We start from the raw sequence: 21,773 nt of genomic DNA, 5'->3' as shown, positions 1-21,773 counted from the left end.
TCACTCTCAAATGCTTATTTCCTGGGAAGACCAACCTAAGCAATTACTATCTGTATGTCGATTAAAATAGCAAATATATTTATTAATATTTTATGATGAATATAGTCCGGAGAGTTAAACTAGAAAACTAGCTAACCTTGAAAGCCCTTTAGGTGATTCATGGTGTACTAACTAGGTCCTCTCAGTGGTGTAAAATTACAATTGCTTGCGTCTTTTACATCATGCAAATGCTGCAGCACATTTTCTTATATGTATAAAGGTACAATGGTATTACATATGATGAAATACAATGACACAAAATACTAATTTGCTTCAGTGATAAGGAACAGAAATCTGGTGATTATCAGATGGTAATGTGTGCCAGAGTTAGATTATCTTAAAGTGCAAATTACCAACCAATAATACATACCATATTGTTCATTACCACTATTATATAATGCCTCAAAGCATTAAACGTCAGTTTATAAAAATAAATCATACTATTTCTGTTATTAAAAAAGTACATCAATTTAGTGTGTTTGGAAATTTAGCACCCTTACAATTTGTTGTTTCAGGGAAGGTATGCTTTTTTTTTGTTTGCTAATACATACCTATCAGCCAATCACACTAGGCGACATAGACGTTGGCATTATATAATGAAATTAAATTATTGTAACCCTTTGAGTGCTGAAGAGACATTTACTGTATCATCTAACTGATAGATTACTTTCAATATGGCATCATTACTTGGGCTTCTTTTTACAGTCACTTGAGATACCACAGTCTTTTGTGGCATGTGGTCTAACAAGAAGTGAATCTATCTTCTCAGTACACAAAGGGTTCATTGACTAACATTGAGTAAAGATATAATACTAAGTATTCTAGTATAACAAATAATGACTATTGTGCTAGGCAGTCCAGAAATTAAAAGGCAGATTTTTTTTTCATTGTTAGCAATAAGCTTCATCTAGCTTGAGTTCATTAGACTCCCCAGCAAACAACAGTGCACCACAGTCTGAATTAAAAAAATATTCCTTAGTAATGTGGATAGGTATTTCACTATACTTACACAATGATGTAGCAGAACATTTAGAAATTCCTATAAGCTATGCCTTCTATAATGGATATTTCCTACCAGAAGAGAAGATACAGCTATCTGAGACAGAAGAGTTGTTGAATCTTATTGTTCTGGCATGCTAGCACCTTTTATTGGCTGGAACAATGATTCCATTTTAAAAGAAAATGCAGAAGGTTTATTGACTTAATCTGTCTCATTTCATGTGCTTTTTGTAAGGATTGTAGCTGTGGTCAATGACCCCAGAATTACTGCAATTTGAAAAATATATTTTTTCAATATATAATGATTACACAATTAAGGTACTCTGTGTTTTACTGATTCTTGCATTCTTTAGAAGGATGAAATGATACAAAGCTCTTGAATCAACATTCAAAATTGTATTTCTCACTGAATTCACTGAACACTTTAAAAAAAACACAGAACAGAAACAGGTTATTTAACATAAACAGTCAATACAGGCTCTCTTCCAAACTTCTCCTATTCGTCCTCATCTAACTTCAACATGAATAGTTCATCATTGAAAATATGCATCTGCAAGGTGGAGATAAATAGATTTCTACTCAGTAAGGGAATCAAGAGTTATAAGGATAGGGTGAAAAGTGGACTTGAGGAAAGTCAGATCATTTGTGATCTTATTGAAAAATGGAGCACAGTTGAAGAGCTAAATAGCTATAGCTGCTCAGAATTTCTATGGTTACGGTCTTATGATTGTCTAATTTGCTGAGGAAATATATACTCTCTGATAAGACTTCATGGGCTTCTGTTGCCTTAGTCATCACATTGGTTTGGATTAAACTTTATCATCCAATACATTTTGAGCTCTTTTGGGCAAAGGTCCAATGATATAAAACTGAATGTGAAGATTGGTTATACTTAAGTACCTAACCCCTTTTCTATGTGCAACTATGAAAGGGAAAAAGTAAAGAGCAGGGAATAAATAGATAAATGCACAGATTAGTAAGATATGAGAAGCTGTTTCCCGAAGAATCAATGCTGGACCATCTGTTGCTTAAACAATTTGTATGTAGGCACGAGGGAGTAGACATGAGGCCTAAGCTTGAGGGGCATTTCTAATTTCCAGCATGCCCAGCAATCCCATGCAAGTGCATGTACTCTGTGTTGTTTGTAGCTATTTACCAGCTTCAGATTGACATCAGGCTCTTCAATGAGCACCTACCAGGTAAAGAACAGTACATTCAGTGCGCTGTTGAAAAGGACCATGAAAACATAAATGGAATTGAGTTGTTGTATATAATGTCGCATGATTGATTAGAGGGTATTTGAGGTATGAGAAACAGATCATTGGAATAATATCAGGTGGAAAAAGGCACATAAAACAGAGAGTGAAAAGGTTTAATTACAAAAGAGATTTAAAATAGTGAAAGACAATGTGTTTATGACTCTAAAACATTGAATGGTGAAAGACAGCATCTACTTGTAGGTATATCAGTAATGACACCACACTTTCATTATCAGAATGATGCAGGTCAAACGATCGCTTATTCCAGACAAATGGTTATTAGTACTGAGAGTTATACACTACAATTAGCTGTACGAGCGGACCATATCAAAATTTAAAATTAACTGGGAAATACTTAGCATAAAGGGGTTGCATTAATGTAGGCAGATGTCGATTGAAGAGCTTATGTTAAGAAAGGTCAGAGGACAAACTGATTTCTTCAAAGTTGCAACTTTTTTTAATTGTGCACAGCAGGTGACTACAAAGAGTCTTCCCATCCCAACTATCATGAAAAAAAGAAGAATCTTTCAGGAATAAAACTACAAGTATTTTTTATTTTTGTATAACAAGAATAGCTCATTATTAATGGTGTCTTAGAATGGTGGGTGAGAAAATGAGGTGTCTCCTTCTCGGAATCAATAGGAACTGGAATAGAAGCTCTAAAGTAGAAGTTTAGGTCATCAGGTGAACCTCCTCACTGAATTACATTTCCTTCTTGCTAAACATCACTAACTACTTCATCTGAAATGTGCAATGCAGTAACTGATGACTACCAAGAATTATAAACAATGCCAGGAGAAATAGGAAGAGATGGCCTTGCATAAAATAATCTCTGGAAAATGTGTTGTGCAATAATACGTGTGCTGTGCAATCAATATATGAAGCACCAACAATCATTTCAGTCAAAGGTTTGCTAAATAATGCCCAAGGCCTTACCCTGAGCTCTCAAAGACGTTTTCCTACGTAGGCTAAAGAGTTGATGAAGCTTATATTCTGGCATGCTAGCCAGTTTTATTTGCTATAACAATGAATCTGTTTTAAAAGCCTATAGTGGAGGTTTATTGACTTAATCTGTCTCATTTAATGAGCTCAAAAATGGCCATAGCTATGGTCGATGAGTGTCAGGGCTGGTGGTGCTTAAAGCATGCCATTGGCAGTAGGTGATGAAGCAATCAGCCTTTGCAGAATCAGGATCTTACTGGAGACTGTGTGAGTTGGAGAATTTAAGGCTTAGAGCCATCAGGTAGTTAGAGGCTGGAGCAAATGGCACATGGGAATCATGTTATGAGATTAGTGTTGATGAGAGTTCAAAGAACTCTAGGGACAATTGAGACTTACCTTAGTGATGAGTGAAAACAGTCAGTATGATCACTCCCCAGAACTAGTAGTCTCATTGCCCAAGCAATGTTCCACCAAAAATAGCATAACTGAGGAGAGCATGACATGGAAAGCAAAATGGTGATTCACACAGGAGAGTTGCATGTAAAATGTTTAATGTGAGGGGAAACAACCCAGAAATGGTTGATCAATCACAGACAAGAGAACATCTGCAGATGCTGGAAATCTAGTTAAAATCTGGAATGGCTGTTAACCCATTTCACTCTGAGAAGATGAATAGCTACGTGAGTTCTTGGCCAATTAATTTATTTTTGGCTGCCTGTATTCAAATTGATTACCTAACTGCTGCACTAGTGGATTGGGAATGTAGGTAAATATAATTGTCCCATAGAATCTGCTAAGACATTCCTTGTAACAAAAGTTTAGGGGTAACATGAGGAGCAACTTCTTTACTCAGAGAGTGGTAGCTGTGTGGAATGAGCTTCCAGTAGAAGTGGTAGAGGCAGGTTCGATTTTGTCATTTAAAGTAAAATTGGATAGGTATATGGACAGGAAAGGAATGGAGGGTTATGGGCTGAGTGCAGGTCAGTGGGACTAGGTGAGAGTAAGCGTTCGGCGCAGACTAGAAGGACTGAGATGGCCTGTTTCCGTGCGGTAATTGTTATATGGTTATATAAATACGAAATAACTTACTTGGTCATTAATTGATCTGGCTTATTAAATGACCAAACACAGAACAGGCATTTGAAGCTTAAAGCAATGCAATCTATTAAGTATTGCTCACTTTTATGCAGACAGTTTTGTACCATTGATCATCGGCGGCTGAGTCTGCATACTATTTCTCAGTAGGTGATTACTGTCTGACTCATGGATAAGGGCATTGTTTGATTTTGAAGGAAGGCAAATTCTGAATTATTTGCAAGTTTCTGACAGGCCAGTAGATTATAAGGCATAAAACATCATCTGCTTGATAAAAGCATAAATAGTGGATGAATTGTTTTGGAAGAAATTTACAGACCTGTTGTTAGGACCTAGGAGTTTTAGCTATGTGGAAAGAATGGAAGAGCAGGTTGCATTGATGTTTTTGGAGCAGTGGTGACTGAAATTGAATTTAGCCGAGGTGTTAAAACAATGAGAGGCCTGGTTGGAGAAGATTGGAAGAATCAGTTATCCTTAGTAATGGATTTTAGGTAAAAATACTAGCAGGGAAGTGAGGGTAGTGGGAACTCACTGCCTGAAAGGCTGGAAGACAAATAAACCATCATCATATTTTTAAAAAGGACAATGTGTTCAATGATTGGATAATTATGTAAGCTTTACATGAAGCAAAGATTTAATGTGCAGTTTCAAATGGGTTGGAGATTTACAATGTCTGACAATATGAACATACTTTTACTAAATGTTCACACTAAGTTAAAACAAATTTGCCTTATGAATAAGTTAACCTATTTTGATACATACAGCTTGAGTTACACTTGGGCTACGAACTGTATAAAAATCAAATACCCAAGTTGTATCTTTCCTGCACAGTGAAAAATATTAGCAATAATTAGATAACGGATCATTGTCTCTTAACAGTAAAATCTCTATCCACATTATTCAAGGAAGCCTTTAGTCTCCTAACTCAAAGCTTTCTGGAAATCTCTGCACCAGAATACACCTGAGCTGCACCAGGAAGTCAAAAGGTTAACCCTTTTTTCAGTGGTCTGCACGTGTTTGTCATGCAAAGGCCTGATTAGGCACACAAGTACTAAAAAGAAAGCTATTCTGTGGGTAGGTTGTAAATTGGCTTATTGAATTGCACCAGATGGCTTTGGCCAGAGTACTTTGGCCTCTCCCTGTATGGCAGACAGAGTTGATGGATCTATCAAGGTTACAAACCTCCTGTATAACACCGTTATTATAACCACTTAAAATTCAGGTATATTCAGGTAAAGAAAAACTCCAGTATTTTTTTCCCATGCTGCAAGTTATAAAATTGATACTTTTTCTGCAACTATTTAAATTAAAAAAGAACTCTGTAAATTACAAAATCAAACAGTAATATTCCATTTAAAAAAAACTATATGTCAAGAATCTGATGTGGTGTGCTTGACATATGGTTGCACCTTGAACTGTAATAACAGATTGTTATTACTTGAATAAAAAGCTCACACAGACAAAGAAACACACAGTATATACTTAGAAACATTTTTTTTTGCCAAGGATGGGATTGTGGAACTGAAAAAACCCCACATGCTCACAAAACCCTGAAAGGGATTTAAAATTGCACCACTTTGAAGTTTTCTAGTTAATTGATGTTGTATGACTTGCTTTTTCAGTCCCACTTATCATCAGTCCTTTAATGCTCTGCATACAGATAAACTGAGTGAATGTATGTGTATTTTGTCTGTGATATCTGTGTTTGCATGTGAATGAATATGCACCTCTATTTGTGATTCCTTGTAATAACAATTGGAAATTCTCGATGAAATTTTCCACCATTTAATATACAGTATAAGCACTGTATTTTGCTGTGTAAAAAGATTTTTTTTCACTTTTTTGTTACGTACAAAACATATAGAATATCTTTATATACAGACAGCTACCAGGAAAACAAAAACATATCTGTGAGTTTTGTGTTTTGAGAGTTGCGTGACAGTGTCTGAGTGCCTGACGTAAACATAATTACTTCTTTTGTCTGTGTCAATGGGTGAAGCTTTAAAGTGAAGATTCATACTGTAGCAGCTCATATACAAGTGGTCCATCTCTATACCTTATACCGACAGACGTGGGAGTTACATACTGTAATATATTAACAGTTCTCCTCAGCCTTCTGTCTACAAAGTGGGCATCCCAGGCAGGATATCGTTTCCTTGGCATGTCAATCTTGATGAATGGTCCCTCTGGTATGTAGGGTCGGCCGGATGGTGTAAGTGGCACTGTGGATCGCACTTGGAAAACAGGCAGGCAGGTCTCGGCCGCATCCTCCTCCTCCTGATCGCCTGCTACTCTGGTCGGGGTAGTCTGGGATCCTCGAGGTGCCGCTGGCGTAGCTGCCATAGCCTCGAGCTCTGGGGGCAGAGGGATTCCCCAGAGCAGTTCAGCACAGCAAGAACTGGCAAGGATCTTTGTCCTTGGTCCCATGGGATGAAGTAAACCATAATACAAGAACATAAATGCTGCCCCAGCAATAAAACAAATAAAAACTGTACATAGTGCTGTAATGGCATAAAAGTCAGTGGTTGTGGGATCTCTGTAAAGATACCAAAGAAAAGTCAAGGCAGCATTTTCTGTCAAAATTACAGTATAATAGGCAAACATTCGATATCGTGTCCGTCCTTCTTTGACATTAAACCAGCAGAATATGTACACGATTCCTATTACCATATTGAACAGAATTTCCTCCCACTTGGACATGCAGAAATCTGTTCCTCCATGAATAATCCAAAATGCCATGGCACACCAGTGCACAACCACAAATATTCCAAAATATAACTGAAAAATAGATGCAAATAATGCAAACGAAATGACTCTGGATGATATGGTAAACAAACGCCAAAAGATGTGGATTAGGGCACCTCTGTAGCTCATGCTTTTTTTGTCGTCCCTGGAGTCCCGCAGCAGTTTGTGATATGAGGCTAGCACCCAGGCAAGGGACATCAGAGAGGCCACAGAAGACAAACCTGGTGTGACAGAGAGAGAAATACAGTCAGAGTAGTAATGACAATATCACGTTACATTAGCTCAAGCAGGCCTCAGGACAAAGGAAGGAACTATAATAAAAATCTGTACTCAAGTAGCAGCATTGCCCATCGCTGGCCAACGTGTTGTGCTTTTGGTTAATGCAGATTCTCGATGTAATATACTTTCAAGATTACGTTATGAACCTGCTTGTTTCTCAGTAGATTCAAGGTTTCTTAACAAGATAGGTAAATTCGACATTTTGTTAAATTAAGTTCTAAGATTTGCTTTTTCTATCCCAACTAACTTCAGTCCTTAATACAGAAAGTATGCTTATCTGCATATGGGCTACATCCCTGGTATCAATTTAATATTTCAATGAGTAGATATGTCTTATTAGATATCTAATAATAACAAGGCACAGATGCCTTGTGCAGGAAGGCACAGAGTCGACTATACTTCCTTAGAAGGTTGGCGTCATTCAATGTCTGTAGTGAGATGCTGAAGATGTTCTATTGGTCAGTTGTGGAGAGCGCCCTCTTCTTTGTGGTGGCGTGTTGGGGAGGAAGCATTAAGAAGAGGGATGCCTCACATCTTAATAAGCTGGTAAGAAAGGCGGGCTCTGTCGTGGGCAAAGTGCTGGAGAGTTTAACATCGGTAGCTGAGCGAAGGGCGCTGAGTAGGCTACGGTCAATTATGGAAAACTCTGAACATCCTCTACATAGCACCATCCAGAGACAGAGAAGCAGTTTCAGTGACAGTTTACTATTGATGCAATGCTCCTCAGACAGGATGAAGAGGTCAATACTCCCCAATGCCATTAGGCTTTACAATTCAACCGCCAGGACTTAAGAACTTTTTAAAAGCTATTATTAATGCTTTTTGAGATAGTGATTTAGATGCATATCATATTTTTTACTGAGTTAAGTATTGTATGTAATTAGTTTTGCTACAACAAGTGTATGGGACATTGGAAAAAAAGTTGAATTTCTCCATGGGGATGAATAAAGTATCTATCTATCTATCTATCTATCTATCTCTCTATCTATTATTTGCCTTCCACAGCAATTGCACAATAATAGTAAACTGGATAAATATAAACATCATTTATAAAACATTTTTTTCATTGAAATATATTCTATAATTCATAAGACAGAGGGGCAGAATTAGGCCATTCAGCCCGTTGAGTCTGCTTGGCCATTCCATCATGGCTGATCCCGGATTCCACTCAACCCCCTACCCTTTTCTTCTTGCCATATTCTTTGGTGCCCTGATTATGTGAACTTCTTGCTAAATTGACTTGGGGAAAGAGATTATAAAGTAATGACATATATAAAACAGCATCATGAATCTATATTTTGTAACTTAGATACTTCTTATACCTTATATAAGTTTATTAGATAAATGATTAAAAATAAACATCTTCTTTACCATCCTGAGCAAAGCAAGAGTGAAAACTATAATCCGTTTTAAGAAATGTAGAGAAGGTGTTGCCAGTATAAAAGATAATAATTTTCAAAAAATTAGGAGTAGTTCAACAAAGTTTAAGAAAACTAAGTACTACTAGAAAACTTCATTATCCTTGATGTCTCAAAATGTTTCATACTGTAACCAAGTAATACATTTAAATTCCTTGCTTGTTAACCATCTAGTTATGAATTTTATCAGAAAGCTCCTATAGTCCATTTTTTTCCTCAAAGACTTGCCACCCATCAAAGTATTTAACAATAATAGCCTTGCTGGGTAGTCATTAAAAAACAAACTTGTTCAAACAAACACACGCTGGTTACTTACCATCCTTCAGAAATGACAACTAAAGAACTGGCAAGACATCCACCCAATGTTTTGTTCACACAATGTTCTTTCAACTAAGTAACCTGAACAGAGAGCACATTATATTTTCCACAAAAGAAAAAATGCAGCTGGGATGTGGATTTGTGCAAATAAGTGTCCAAAACTATTTGTTTAAAAATTCTCTTTTATTTTTTGATATATAAGTCCAGAAGAAGTAGGATTGACATGTGGAAAGTTTTGTGTTTCTGAAATAGTCTACAGTTGGGATGTATATGAGGCTGTGCGATTAAAATAATCATTCTGGATATCACTTCACTGACCCTGAGTGAATATTTGATTTTGTGGGTTTGAAATCAGTGGAGTGAAAGATTCAAGTTCGAGCTCATAGGTCTAAATGTTTCAATCCCTTTGATAAGCAGATCCTAACTCAGGTCACAGCATAAAGATCTTGAGGTGGGGCTTGGTGGGTGGCAAATGTTTTCCAAGGGTCATCAGGTGGGCACCCCTTTCTTAGATGTTTTATCAATTTAAGCTCACTACGTCTCCAGAGGGCTCAACAATATGACCTGGCGCCCCAGGTGCACCCCTCTTCACATTTTTTGGCCCAGCTGTCATCACTCCTCTTCATCCATATCCAGAGGTTGCTTCGTTCGGCTGCCTCCGAGGGCTCTTTTATAGTTCGTCGCTGGCCCTGGCCTTGGACTTCCAATCCCTTCAGCAATCTGCCATGGAAGCAGCCAGACTCTACTGGGAAGATCTGCACCTTCCATCCACGCAGCTTAGCATCCGTGGCCAGCTCAGTGTCTCCTGCATGTTTCCATTCATATGTCTCGCAGACGGCATCTTCCCAGGGCACTGTGAGCTCTGAGATTACTACAGGCTTCAGACTGCGGGACCACAGGACCAAGGGTGGTAGTGGCTATCTCCGGGGGAAATATCAGCCCATCGTCACGTTCAACAGCTATGTTCCAGTCGTGAGCAGGCTCCAATGTGCCTGACACCAAGCATGTCACTGAGTGTAGCACTGTCTATCCTTGCTGGACATAGGGGATGGTGGCTCTTCCAGTCACATGAGGCTTAGAGTTGTCATTCAGCCTTTGCAAGATGAGAGGATGTTCTTGAAGTTTGCTGTTCTTCCACAGAGAGGACAAACCACAGGTTCAGATTTTTGGGTGTTGGGAGAACATCATCAACTGCTCTGATAAGGAAGCTAATCTTTCTTCCTTCCTTTTCCCATGTCTTTCCAGCTCAATTTTCTCTTCTCAATGTTTTCCCAACTGGTCCACTGACCCTGTTTTGCCTGAGATACAGCTCTGGCACACCTCATCCACTCCTCCTGTCGCTGTACTCCCTCCACCGCCACAGCTTTTGTGTTGTGCCAAGGCCCCCTCTTCCAGATTGCACCTGGCCCACCATGACTGCAAACCTGAGTGCTGCTCTTGCCTGTTTCACTGACTCTACTGGACACCACTTTCTCCCTGTTCAGGTCCTGGGTGCAGTATCCTGGACAACACTGGCATGACATTCTCATCTCAAGCCTCACCTCGGCACACTTGAACTCTCCAGTCAGCCCTGTGACAGACAACTCCAGATCTCCTTTGCCATACAGGTAGATGTTACTTAGCGATCTTGGTAGGCCCGTCCACTTCTTAATGAAGGAACTAACTGTCCTCTCCGTCTTTTCAACATGAGTGATCAGGACTTCATACAGAGTCAGTGGCCACAACACCCGAGGGAGCAATCCAAGCTGAAGGCGCCAGAGCTTGAGGTTTCCTGGCAGCAAGGTTTTATCGATGGCTTTGATGATTTCTTCTTTCAGCAGTTTCACTTACTTTGTATCACTGAGGTTTACATCATACAACGCCCCAAGCTTTTAACATGCTTTTCTGACACAGTAGGAATTACTTTCCCATTCACGCAGAACTTATAGTGCACCAGCCCGCCCCTGACTATAGAAATGCTCTGAAATTTCTTTGTTTTAATTGTCATTTGAGCCTATTGGATGTTTGAATGGAGTTACTCAAGCAACTGTTTGGTACATGGGATGGTAGTTGTCAGGATAGTCAAATCATCCATCAATGCCTGGATTGGTGGTAGACGTAGTCCTGACTTCAGTCGTTCTCCTCCTACTACTCATTTAGAAGCTCTAATCATTACTTCCATTGCCACAGTAAAGGCCAGTGGGGAGATGGTGCAGCCTGCCATTATGCCTATGTTGACATATCCAATCTCTTGCCCGTTCTTTGTGAATTAGACCAACTCCAAAACCACTGCATGAAATAATCATTAAGATAGCATGAGAATATGAAACTTTGGTACAGTTTTTTATTGTACTTTAAAAGGTTACAATTAACTTTAAAATTCAATCAACTAAGAAAGAAACTGTGTAAAGTTCCAAATGATTTGAAGTTGTTGATAGGGAGACTGATAAAACCTCATGGAAGAACATTTTGTATTGATGTGTAAATAATACTTCATTCACAATAGTAATAAGTAGCAAGCTTTCTCATGAAGTGTGTTGGTCTGTCATTGTGTAATGCTGAAGCCCCAGCTTATCGTAGTTGGGGCTGGATCTGTGGGGGGCACAGGTTAATAAATAAATCAAAGCCCAGTCACATTCGTGCCAGATTGTGATCTGTTCAGGCAGGCTCCCTTTAATACAAGGGAATGTTTCATAACAAAACAAAAGAAAGGAGACTCTCCATTTAACACCAGTTCACACAGTCTAGTGTCCATGGTCCTACAGACTGTATTCGATGATATGTCCTGCCATACTTCAGAAAAGAAACATCAGCCTTAGCTGTGTGTTCTGCACTGCCACACCAGAGAGTTAAACCCAAGTTGAGTTTATTGCCGTATGTACCAGCACAAGCCTGAACAGGTGAAATGAGAAGCAGACTTGCAGCAGCAACACAGGCACATTGCATCAGATAAGCAGCGTTCACAAGAGAAACATAAACCAAGCACAGATTATGCACAACTTTTTCACGTAAGCACAATTAGAACTAAATATAAAGTCTGTTTTAGTCGGAAGTTGTAATCCTTGCCTTCTACTGGTGCCCTCATGAAACTGAATCTCTTGGTGAATTTGGTGCGGAGGAGATTTGTGATGGTTGGTGTGGCCAGGTCAGGGCCAGCAGTGCAGCCTCTCAGGCTGAGACATGGGTCTCAGGGCTACATCCATTGGTGTGGACTGCCAGCACCAGGACAGGTGCTGATGGGCCATCTGTGTTCAATGGTTTCTCTCTGCACCTCCAACTGGATGTAATGGAAGCTGCTGTCTGCTGCCTTGTGAGTTCATACCCCCATCTGGGCATTTATTTTTGACAACAAGGTTAATGGTGGTCACATCCAACAGGAGATGGTGAGATCATAGGATTCAGGCAGTCTCTTACCACCGTTGCCAGTTGCCTGTGCTGAACAACACTCGCATTCCGGCCAGGTTATCGTTCTGAACCCTATATCTCTCACCCTTAAGCATCCACATTGCTTATCCCTGACCTGTCTCTCACAATCAGCCTCTCCACACTGAGCCACAGTCATCCATAACTGCTGGAGAGCAAGTGGAGGCCAGAGAACTGCACCTGCTTTGCATCACAACATTGCTGCCAGTAACAAATCAGTATAGTTTGTGCCGTAATGATTTTATTGATGCTGGTTCCATCAGAGCACAGTGACCCATGTAATGATTTTGGGACTTTGTAATATGAGGCAATATCCTTGTGAAAAAATTATTTTTAAACAAATTAAATTAATTATAATAAACTAAAAATATAAAAACGGTGTGTAAAATACAAACATCATACTTAAGGTTTCCTTTTAAATAATGAAGATTCACGGCTGTACGGAGCTGGTGTGGAACTGATGAACCTGACATTACAGAGCATTGAAATGTCTGCACTCATTTCACACCCAGCTCATTACGTGCTTTGGCACTGCAGAAGGCAGGCTGAGAAGACTGTAATGCTCTGATTACACATTGCAGCTCATTGTCGTGGTCTTGTCTGTTAGTCTTCTTTCTCATCAGCAGTAGCTAGCCCATTAACTCTCCTTCGATCACGCCAGGTGCTGCCAGAGCTGCAGATTTTTTCTGATATTTATCACACTATTAAATCCTTCCTGTTCTGAGAATGCCCAGAAAAGCATGACAAAAGTTGCCAACAATATTCGGGCAACATTGCAAAGATAATAATGCCATTAGATATACAAAAAATATATATATTGGCAGCTCAAAAGCAATTCAGGACTATAAGCACCAGGTCAAATTTCTGAATTGGGTCGTTCTTCCTTAAAACAGTACAAATTTCATTACAAATTTCAAACACTCCACATACCTTAACTATTCCATTCATGTATTCATTCTCATGAACCTCCTCTGGACCCTCACCAATACCAGCGCATCTTTTCTTAGATAAGGGCTCGCAATACTCCAAGTGCAGACTGACCAATATCTTAACAAGTCTCAGCATTATATCCTTGCTTTTATATTCTAGTCCTCTTGAAATGAATGCTAACATTGTATTTGCCTTCCTTACCACAGAGTCAAACTACAAGTTAACCTTTAGGGACTCACAAGTTCCCTTCCTTTGACTTCTGAAAACGCTCCACATTTAGAAGATAGTCTACACCTTCATTCATTCTACCAAAGTGGATGACCATACACTTCACTATACTATATTTCATCTGCCACTTCTTTACTCATTCTCCCAATCTGTCTCGGTGCTTCTGCAGTCTCCCTGTTTCCTAAACACTACCTGCCCCTCCACCTATACTTGCATTGTCTGCAAACTTTGCCACAAAGGCAACAATTCCAACATCCAAGTCATTGGCATATAATGTGAGAAGTGGTTCAAACAAACTCCTGCAGAACATCACTAGTCACCAGCAGTTCTCTCACTCTTTGCATCCTGCCAGTCAGCCAATCGTCTCTCCCTGCTAGTGAATTTCCTTTAATACCAGGGGTTCTTATCTTGTTAAGCAGCCTCATGTGTGGCATGTTGTCAAAAGCCCTCTGAAAATCTAAGTAAACAACATCCTTTGACTCTCCTTTGTCCACCATGCTTGTTATTTTCTCAAAGAATTCCAACAAATTTGTCAGGCAAGATTTTGCCTTAAGAAAACATGCTGACTTTGGTCTACTTTAATCATGTGCCTCCAAATATCCCAAAACCTCATTCTTAATAATGGACTTCAACATATTCCCAACCATTGAGGTCTTGATAACTGGCCTAAAATTTCATTTCTTCTGCGTCCCTCCCATCTTAAAGAGTGGAGTGACATTTGCAATTTTCCAATCTTCCGGAACAATTCTGGAATCTAGTGATTCTTGAAAGATCATTACTAATGCCTCCATAATCTCTTCAGCCACCTCTTTCAGATCCCTGGTATGTAGTCGAGGTGACTTATCTACCTTCAGACCTTTCAGTTTCCCAAGCACTTGCTCTTTAGTAATAGCAACTGCATTCACTTCTGCCCATGGCACTCTTGAATATATAGCTTACTGCTAGTGCCCTACAGTGAAGATTCATCCAAAGTACTTAACAAATTCATTCAATATTCCTTTTCCCTCCATTAGCACTTCTCCAATGTCATTTTCCAGTGATCCGAAATTCACTCTCACCTCTCTTTTCACTCTTTATATATTTGAAAAATTATTTTGGTATCCTCTTTTATATTATGGGCTAGCTTACCTTCATATTTCATCTTTTTGCTTCTTATGACTTTTGTAGTTGCTTCTGTTGGGTTTTAAAAGCTTCCAAATCCTCTAACCTCCCACAAATTTTTGCTATATCATATGCCCTCTCTTTCCTTCTATGGTGTTTTTGACTTCCCTTAACAACCACAGTTCGGTTATCCTACCTTTAGAATAATTCTTCATCATTGGGATGTATCTATCCTGTGCCTCTGAATTGCTTCCAGAGGCTCCTGTCATTGTTTTCTGTTCTGTCGTCAGCACTACTAGTGTCTCCTTCCAATCAGCTCCTCTCTCATGCCTCTGTAATTCCCTTTACTCCACTGTAATACTGACTTCAGCTTCTCCCTCTCAAACTGCAGGGTGAATTCTACCATATTATAATCATTGCTTCCTAAGGGTTCCTTTACCTTTAGCTCCCTAATCAAATCTGGCTCATTACACAACACTTAATCCAGAATTGCTCTTCCCCTAGTGGGCTCGACCCGACATATTACATTTCAGATTTATTGAAGTTAATTCTCTGGTAAGTCTCAAATCTTTCTAACTAATTAGATTAAGGCCAATGGGCTCGGTCGACAAGTAGCTAACAACATTGTTGTTTCACTTTCACTGAACATCCATTATGTCATCTAGATTCCTTTTACCAAAATGTAAACCCCTTGACTATAGGAAGTATACAGGGTCAGGTTTTGAGCTAGCCTATTTAGTTTAACCCGACAGAATTTGATAGCCACTACCAAGGAGCCATTTGTTGATTATATCCCAAGTTTTTTAATGTAGTTGTTAACCTATTTGCCCCATTGGGTTTCTGGCAGAAACAAAGTAGTTGTTAAATGCTGGAAATCCAAGCAACACACACAAAATGCAGGCCAAACAACTCTTTAACATAGATGCTGCCTGACCTGCTGACTTCCTCCAGCATTTTGTGTGTGGGGTTTGTTGTACGTTGAATCTGGATGCTTTCAGGAATACAGATAGAATGAGTGGCTGAGCTAACAGCATCACATTTAGTTCTTGTGGAGGTAATGGAAGGCAAATACGCAGTTCCTGGCACCAGAAGACAAAGCTTTAGCTCTAGACCACCTCCATCTGGCCAAGAAGCTTATTGCAGTCAGACAGAAGGGGTGGCCTTAAAGCTGGCAACAATCAGATTGGTATAAATTCATGTTTGTCAAGTCAGGCAGGTGACTCTGTCATCCAGCTTGAAGATAACCACAGGACAGAAAAAGACCAGCACTTGGACTGCTTCGCTTTCAGTATAGGAGATTTCTCTAGGATAACAGGGACTAAAGATTCACAATCCTAGTTCCAACAGTAACTCACAATATTCTCTGAAAAATATCTGTTGATCTTGTTATTTCACAGTACACTAGTAACAAAAAGTTCCAGAATTATTTATAAAGTTAAAGAATTTCAGATTTCCAGCAGCTCCATTATTTTCTTTTTGTGTCAGTTGATGAGTTTTGTGTATAAAATGACTTGTCAAAAATATGACTGGGAAATTAAAACAAATGCACAGTAGCTTTTACATCACTTAATGATACGCTCACCCCTGGTTTTCTTTTCACTTACATACTAACCTTCAGCTGCTGATTTGCAGTAATTGCAAAGATATATGCTAAGATTTTCTCAGATGTCATCAGAATTGAAAAGCATGAATATATCCAGTCTACAAAACCACAGAGGCCACAATTGTGTAATATAAGAAAATAATTACTTTGCATTCTAATCCTTTCTTTTGAGTGATCATTATGTTTTTACAATGACAAATATAAAAGATGGCATTTCCAATGAGATGAAATCTTGCAGCAATTTCATTCATTGTAGGGAATAGGCTAAATAAAAATAATATTTTTATAATAGCAGATAGATAACCTCGAACTGCTAGTACAGATGGTAATAGGAAAAGGTCTATTAAAGAGCTTGTTAAAATAATGAAGTATCCATTTTTGTTACAGAAAAAGAATCTTCTGGTAAGATGGTGGAGCGTTCAATCGCAGTGGCTTCTATAGAGTCAACGAAGATTGCTGCTGTCATTTTTAAACGTACTTTTAATGATCGCAAGACCCTGCTAGACATTATGAAGTTGAAGTACTGCAGGTCTACCCCATCAGCGAGTTGCTCGTTGGCAGAGAAAGTGAAGGCGCTGCACTTGGTGCAGATAGTGCTCCTGCTTGCATCAGAGAGTCTTCGGAGGAGCCGCAGAGCGCAGAAGGCGTGCAGTCCAATAGCAAGTCTTGGTCACTTTCCTTGTGATCGTGAGACCCTTTTGGATGTTGTTAATGTGGAGTGCTGCAAATCCGATGCACTGACTTATTGGTGGACAGCAGGGGAACTGCATGGCCTCAGTCATAGCGAGGAATAGACCTCAAGCCACGGTGTCACTTGTTTACAGCTGCCAGGAGAGAGGCATCAGAGCTGGTGTGCTCCACCAGGGGTGATGTGGTGCTGCCCCCCAGTGTTCACTTGGCAGAAAATAAGCTGCATCGTGGTCGACTGCAGGTTTCTGTGGCATTCACGCACTCAGGGTCTGGACTTTTTTTTCTATGGCTGTATTTAACTTAAATGTGCTTCCTACCTTGTATGAACTATGTGTGCTTTGTGCTGTGTAAGTGTTGGTACTGTGTTTTGCAGCTTGGCCCTGGAATAACGCTGTCCAGTTTGGCTGTCTTCACGGGTACTCATGTATGATTGATTGACAATTAAACTTGAATTAGTAGAATTGAATCTTCCAGTCCTGAAGAAGAATCTCGGCCTGAAACATTGACTGTATATTCATTTCCATGGATGCTGAGTTCCTCCAGCTTTTCTGTGTGTGTTGCTTTCGATTTCCAGCTTCTGCAGAATTTCTTGTGTTTAGAATCTTCTTGCAGCAGATTTTCATAAGATTCATGGCAGATGAAAAGTAACTGTCCTGCTACAGAATTCAACAACTGAAATGTTAAACATCTCACAACATTCACATCATCATACAAGTTGAGTATATCACATTACCGTTAAATCTAAAAGCATAAGAACTAAAAGCATGAGAGGCATAATATAATTAGGAATAGTCAGCATGGCTTTGTCAAAGGCAGGTCATGCCTTATGAGCCTGATTGAATTTTTTGAGGATGTGACTAAATGCATTGATGAAGGAAGAGCAGTAGTGTATCTGGATTTCAGCAAGGCATTTGATAAGGTACCCCATGCAAGGCTTATTGCGAAAGTAAGGAACTATGGGATCCAAGGGGACATTGCTTTGTGGATCCAGAATTGGCTTGCCCACAGAAGGTAAAGAATGGCTGTAGATTGGTCATATTCTGCATGGAGGTCGGTCACCAATGGAGTGCCTCAGGGATCTGTTCTGGGACCCCTACTCTTCGTGATTTTTATAAATGACCTGGATGAGGAAGTGAAGGGATGGGTTCGTAGATTTGCTGATGACACAAAGGTTGGGGGTGTTATTTATAGTGTGAAGGGCTGTCAGAGGTTACAGCGAGACATTGGTAGGATGCAAAACTGGGCTGAGAAGTGGCAGATGGAGTTCAACCCAGATAAGTGTGAAGTGGTTCATTTTGGTAGGTCAAATATGATGGCAGAATATAGTATTAATGGTAAGACTCTTGGCAGTATGGAGGATCAGAGGGATCTTGGGGTCCGAGTCCATAGGATACTCAAAGCTGCTGTGCAGGTTGACTCAATACATACGGTGCATTGGCCTTCATCAACCATGGGATTGAGTTAGGAGCCAAGAGGTAATGTTGCAGCTATATAGGACCCTGGTCAGACCCCACTTGGAGTACTGTGCTCAGTTCTGGACGCCTCACTACAGGAAGGATATAGAACCCATAGAAAGGGTGCAGAGAAGATTTACAAGGATGTGGTCTAGATTGGGGAGCATGCCTTACGAGAATAGGTTGAGTGAACTTGGCCTTTTCTCCTTGAAGCGACAGAGGATGAGAGATGACCTGATAGAGGTGTATAAGATGATGAGAGGCATTGATCGTGTGGATAATCAGAGGCTTTTTCCCAGGGCTGAAATGGCTAGCACGAGAGGGCATAGTTTTAAGGTGCCTGGAAGTAGGTACAGAGAAGATGTCAGGGGCAAGTTTTTATGCAGAAAGTGGTGAGAGTGTGGAATGGACTGCCGGCGACAGTGGTGGAGGCAGATACGATAGGGTATTTAAAGAGACAAGTACATGGAGCTTAGAAAAATAGAGGGCCATGGGTAACCCTAGGTAATTTCTACAGTAAGGACATGTTCGGCACAGTATTTTGGGCCGAAGGGCCTTTATTGTGCTGGATGTTTTCTATGTTTCTATGTGACTTCACAGCTAAAGACCTCTATGTGATAAATGAAATTCAATACGAGGTGGAACACAGCAGGCCAGACAGCATCTATAGGGAGAAGCACTGTCGACGTATAGGGAGAAGGACTGACGAAGGGTCTCGGCTGGAAATGTCGACAGTGCTTCTCCCTATAGATGCTGCCTGACCTGCTGCATTCCACCAGCATTTTGTGTGTGTTGTTTGAATTTCCAGCATCTGCAGATTTCCTCGTGTTTGCTCTTCAATACAAGGTGACGCATTTTGGAAAGTCAAACCAGCGTAGGACTTTTATTATAAATGGTATGTAATAGAGTGTAATAGAACAGAGGGATGGAAGATTACAAATGCATAGTTTATTAGAAGCTTCATTACTGGTGAAAATATTGTTTAGCATGCTGGTATTAGTTGCAGCATTGAGTATAAGAAATGGGACATCATATTGTTGTATACTTCCGGAAAGATACAAGCAGTGGTTTCTCAGGAGCCAACCAAAGGTGCTTTTTAACTTGTTAAATGTGTTTTTATATAGAGTAAGACTATTCTTGACTCCAATAACTACCTGTACAGTAGGTCCATCTCTGGTCATTGTTCAGAATAGCCGGCCAGCAGTTTGAAGAAGGTGAGTCAGCGCTTTGGGCCAGGGAGGTCGAATCAGCCCATTGGGCTGGGGACCACAAGGCAAGCAGTCAGGCCGGTGATGATGAAATGGGCTATTGGGCCAATGATGACATGGTGGGCCATCAGGCCTTGAGATTTGTGCCGAGTTGTCGGGCCTGGGGATTCAATCCTGGAAATTCGAGTTGTCTCGTGGGGCTGGGAGATTCAAGTGGGCCGTCGGGCCGCAGGAGAAGCCGGATTGGGTTCAGATGAGCTGTCCTGGGTGCAGACCGTGCTGCTGCTTGCCACTCGGAGTCACTGGAGTCGGTGCCTTCAAATTAGTGTGAAGGTAGCGTGCAGTAAAACCATGAGATTCTTGGACATTCCTTTTGCAATCGCAAGACTCTGTTGGACATTGATTGCCGCAGGCCTGCTTCCCTTACTTGGTGGCAAGGCAGCAGTATGGTCTCCGATGTAGCTACGGCTAGGCCTCAATCCTCGAGCTCGAGTTGTAATGTGACATCTGGGCTAGGTCAAGGGTGGCCACTCCTGTCGGTGCTGCCCTCCACTGTTGGATTGGTGGAATTACAGGCCGGACTGCCAGCAACCATCAATTTGCAGAACTTGTCACTCAGGGACTTCGACCAAAACTTTGTTTTCTTATGTCACTACATCCTTTTCTCCCCCTTCTCAATACTTTGAATGCGTGTGTATGTTTTTTCACCTTGGCCTCAGTGGAACGCTGTCTCATTCGGCTGTGTCCATCTATGGTTTGAATGACAATTAAACTTGATTTGATTTGATTTGGTAAATCAATAGTGAGTCTGCACATAGAGTGCTATGTACAGTTTTGGTCACCCTGTTATACGAAAGATGTGGTTAAACTGGAAAGGGTGCAAAAATGATTTACAAGGAAGTTACCAGGACAAGATGGCTTGTGTAACAGCTTGGTTGGCTAGGCTAGGTCGTAATTCCTTGAAGCATAGGAGAATAAGGGGCAACCTTATAGAAATGTTCAAAAATATGAGAGGCCTAGATAAGCCTGGTAAGGATAGTAACAATGTTTCCCCAGGGTAGGGGAGACCAATGTTAGGGGACATTGATTATGCGTGACAAGGGAAAGAGACCTGCGGGGCAATCTTTTCACACAGAAGATAGTGAGTATATGGAATGAGCTGCTAGAAGAAATGGTTGAGGCAGGTACAATATTATCATTTAAGAAGCACTTAGAAAGATAAGAGCATTGCTCATGTGGATAGTCAGAGGCTTCTTCCCAGGGCTGAAATGGTTGCCACAAGAGGACACAGGTTTAAGGTGCTGGGGAGTAGGTACAGAGGAGATGCCAGGGGTAAGTTTTTTACTCAGAGAGTGGTGAGTGCGTGGAATGGGCTCCCAGCAACGGTGGTGGAGGCGGATACGTTAGGGTCTTTTAAGAGACCTTTAGATAGGTACATGGAGCTTAGTAAAATAGAGGGCTATGCGGTAAGCCTAGTAATTTCTACGGTAGGGACATGTTCAGCACAACTTTGTGGGCCGAAGGGCCTGTATTGTGCTGTAGGTTTTCTATGTTTCTATAGATAGATGAAGGATGGGGCTTGGGGAGATATGGGCTGAATGCGGGAACTTGGGACTAGCTGGGTGGGTACAGTGGTGGGCATGGACTCCTTGGTCTGATGAATCTTTATCCGTGCTGTATTGCTCATGTGTGCAATGGCAGCAGCTCCAATGTATTGACAACAATAAATACAGCAATTCATATTTAAAGCATGAACAGCAGGTGCATTCACTTGCGTGTCTCTGATTCACGTTTTAGATTGAGGTCTCCAGGGGTGGAATGGATGAAATTTAGGACCATTCTGAAGTGGGCCACTCATTTTATAGGGTACGGACAAGAAAGTGGAATCCATTATTAAATCTGAATCAGACACTAGACTCCTGCCCATTCCATTCAGATGAGTAATCCCACTAACAGGGCTCTGCTGAAACAAGGGCTCTCCCTAATGTAACTAATGCAACAAATATTGTTCACATTCAAATATTATATTCCTTACCATAATGGCCATTTTGAATACCGTTACC

General features: G+C 40.5%; 1 protein-coding gene across 2 annotated transcripts in view; it reads right to left on the bottom strand.

The window, feature by feature from the left end:
- Positions 1 to 5,812: 5,812 nt before the first annotated feature.
- Positions 5,813 to 21,773, bottom strand: part of xkr6b (XK, Kell blood group complex subunit-related family, member 6b) — a 461,182-nt gene continuing 445,221 nt past the window's right edge. For both annotated transcript variants that reach the window (XM_073057169.1, XM_073057170.1), the window contains one exon: positions 5,813 to 7,300. In XM_073057169.1, the coding sequence (XP_072913270.1) occupies positions 6,336 to 7,300 (965 nt within the window). In that variant the 3' untranslated portion in view covers positions 5,813 to 6,335. The remainder of the gene's footprint in view (positions 7,301 to 21,773) is intronic.

The sequence above is a fragment of the Hemitrygon akajei genome, chromosome 9 (assembly GCF_048418815.1).
Source record: "Hemitrygon akajei chromosome 9, sHemAka1.3, whole genome shotgun sequence".
NCBI classification, from domain to species: domain Eukaryota; kingdom Metazoa; phylum Chordata; class Chondrichthyes; order Myliobatiformes; family Dasyatidae; genus Hemitrygon; species Hemitrygon akajei.
This window is presented reverse-complemented; position numbering and strand designations above follow the sequence as displayed.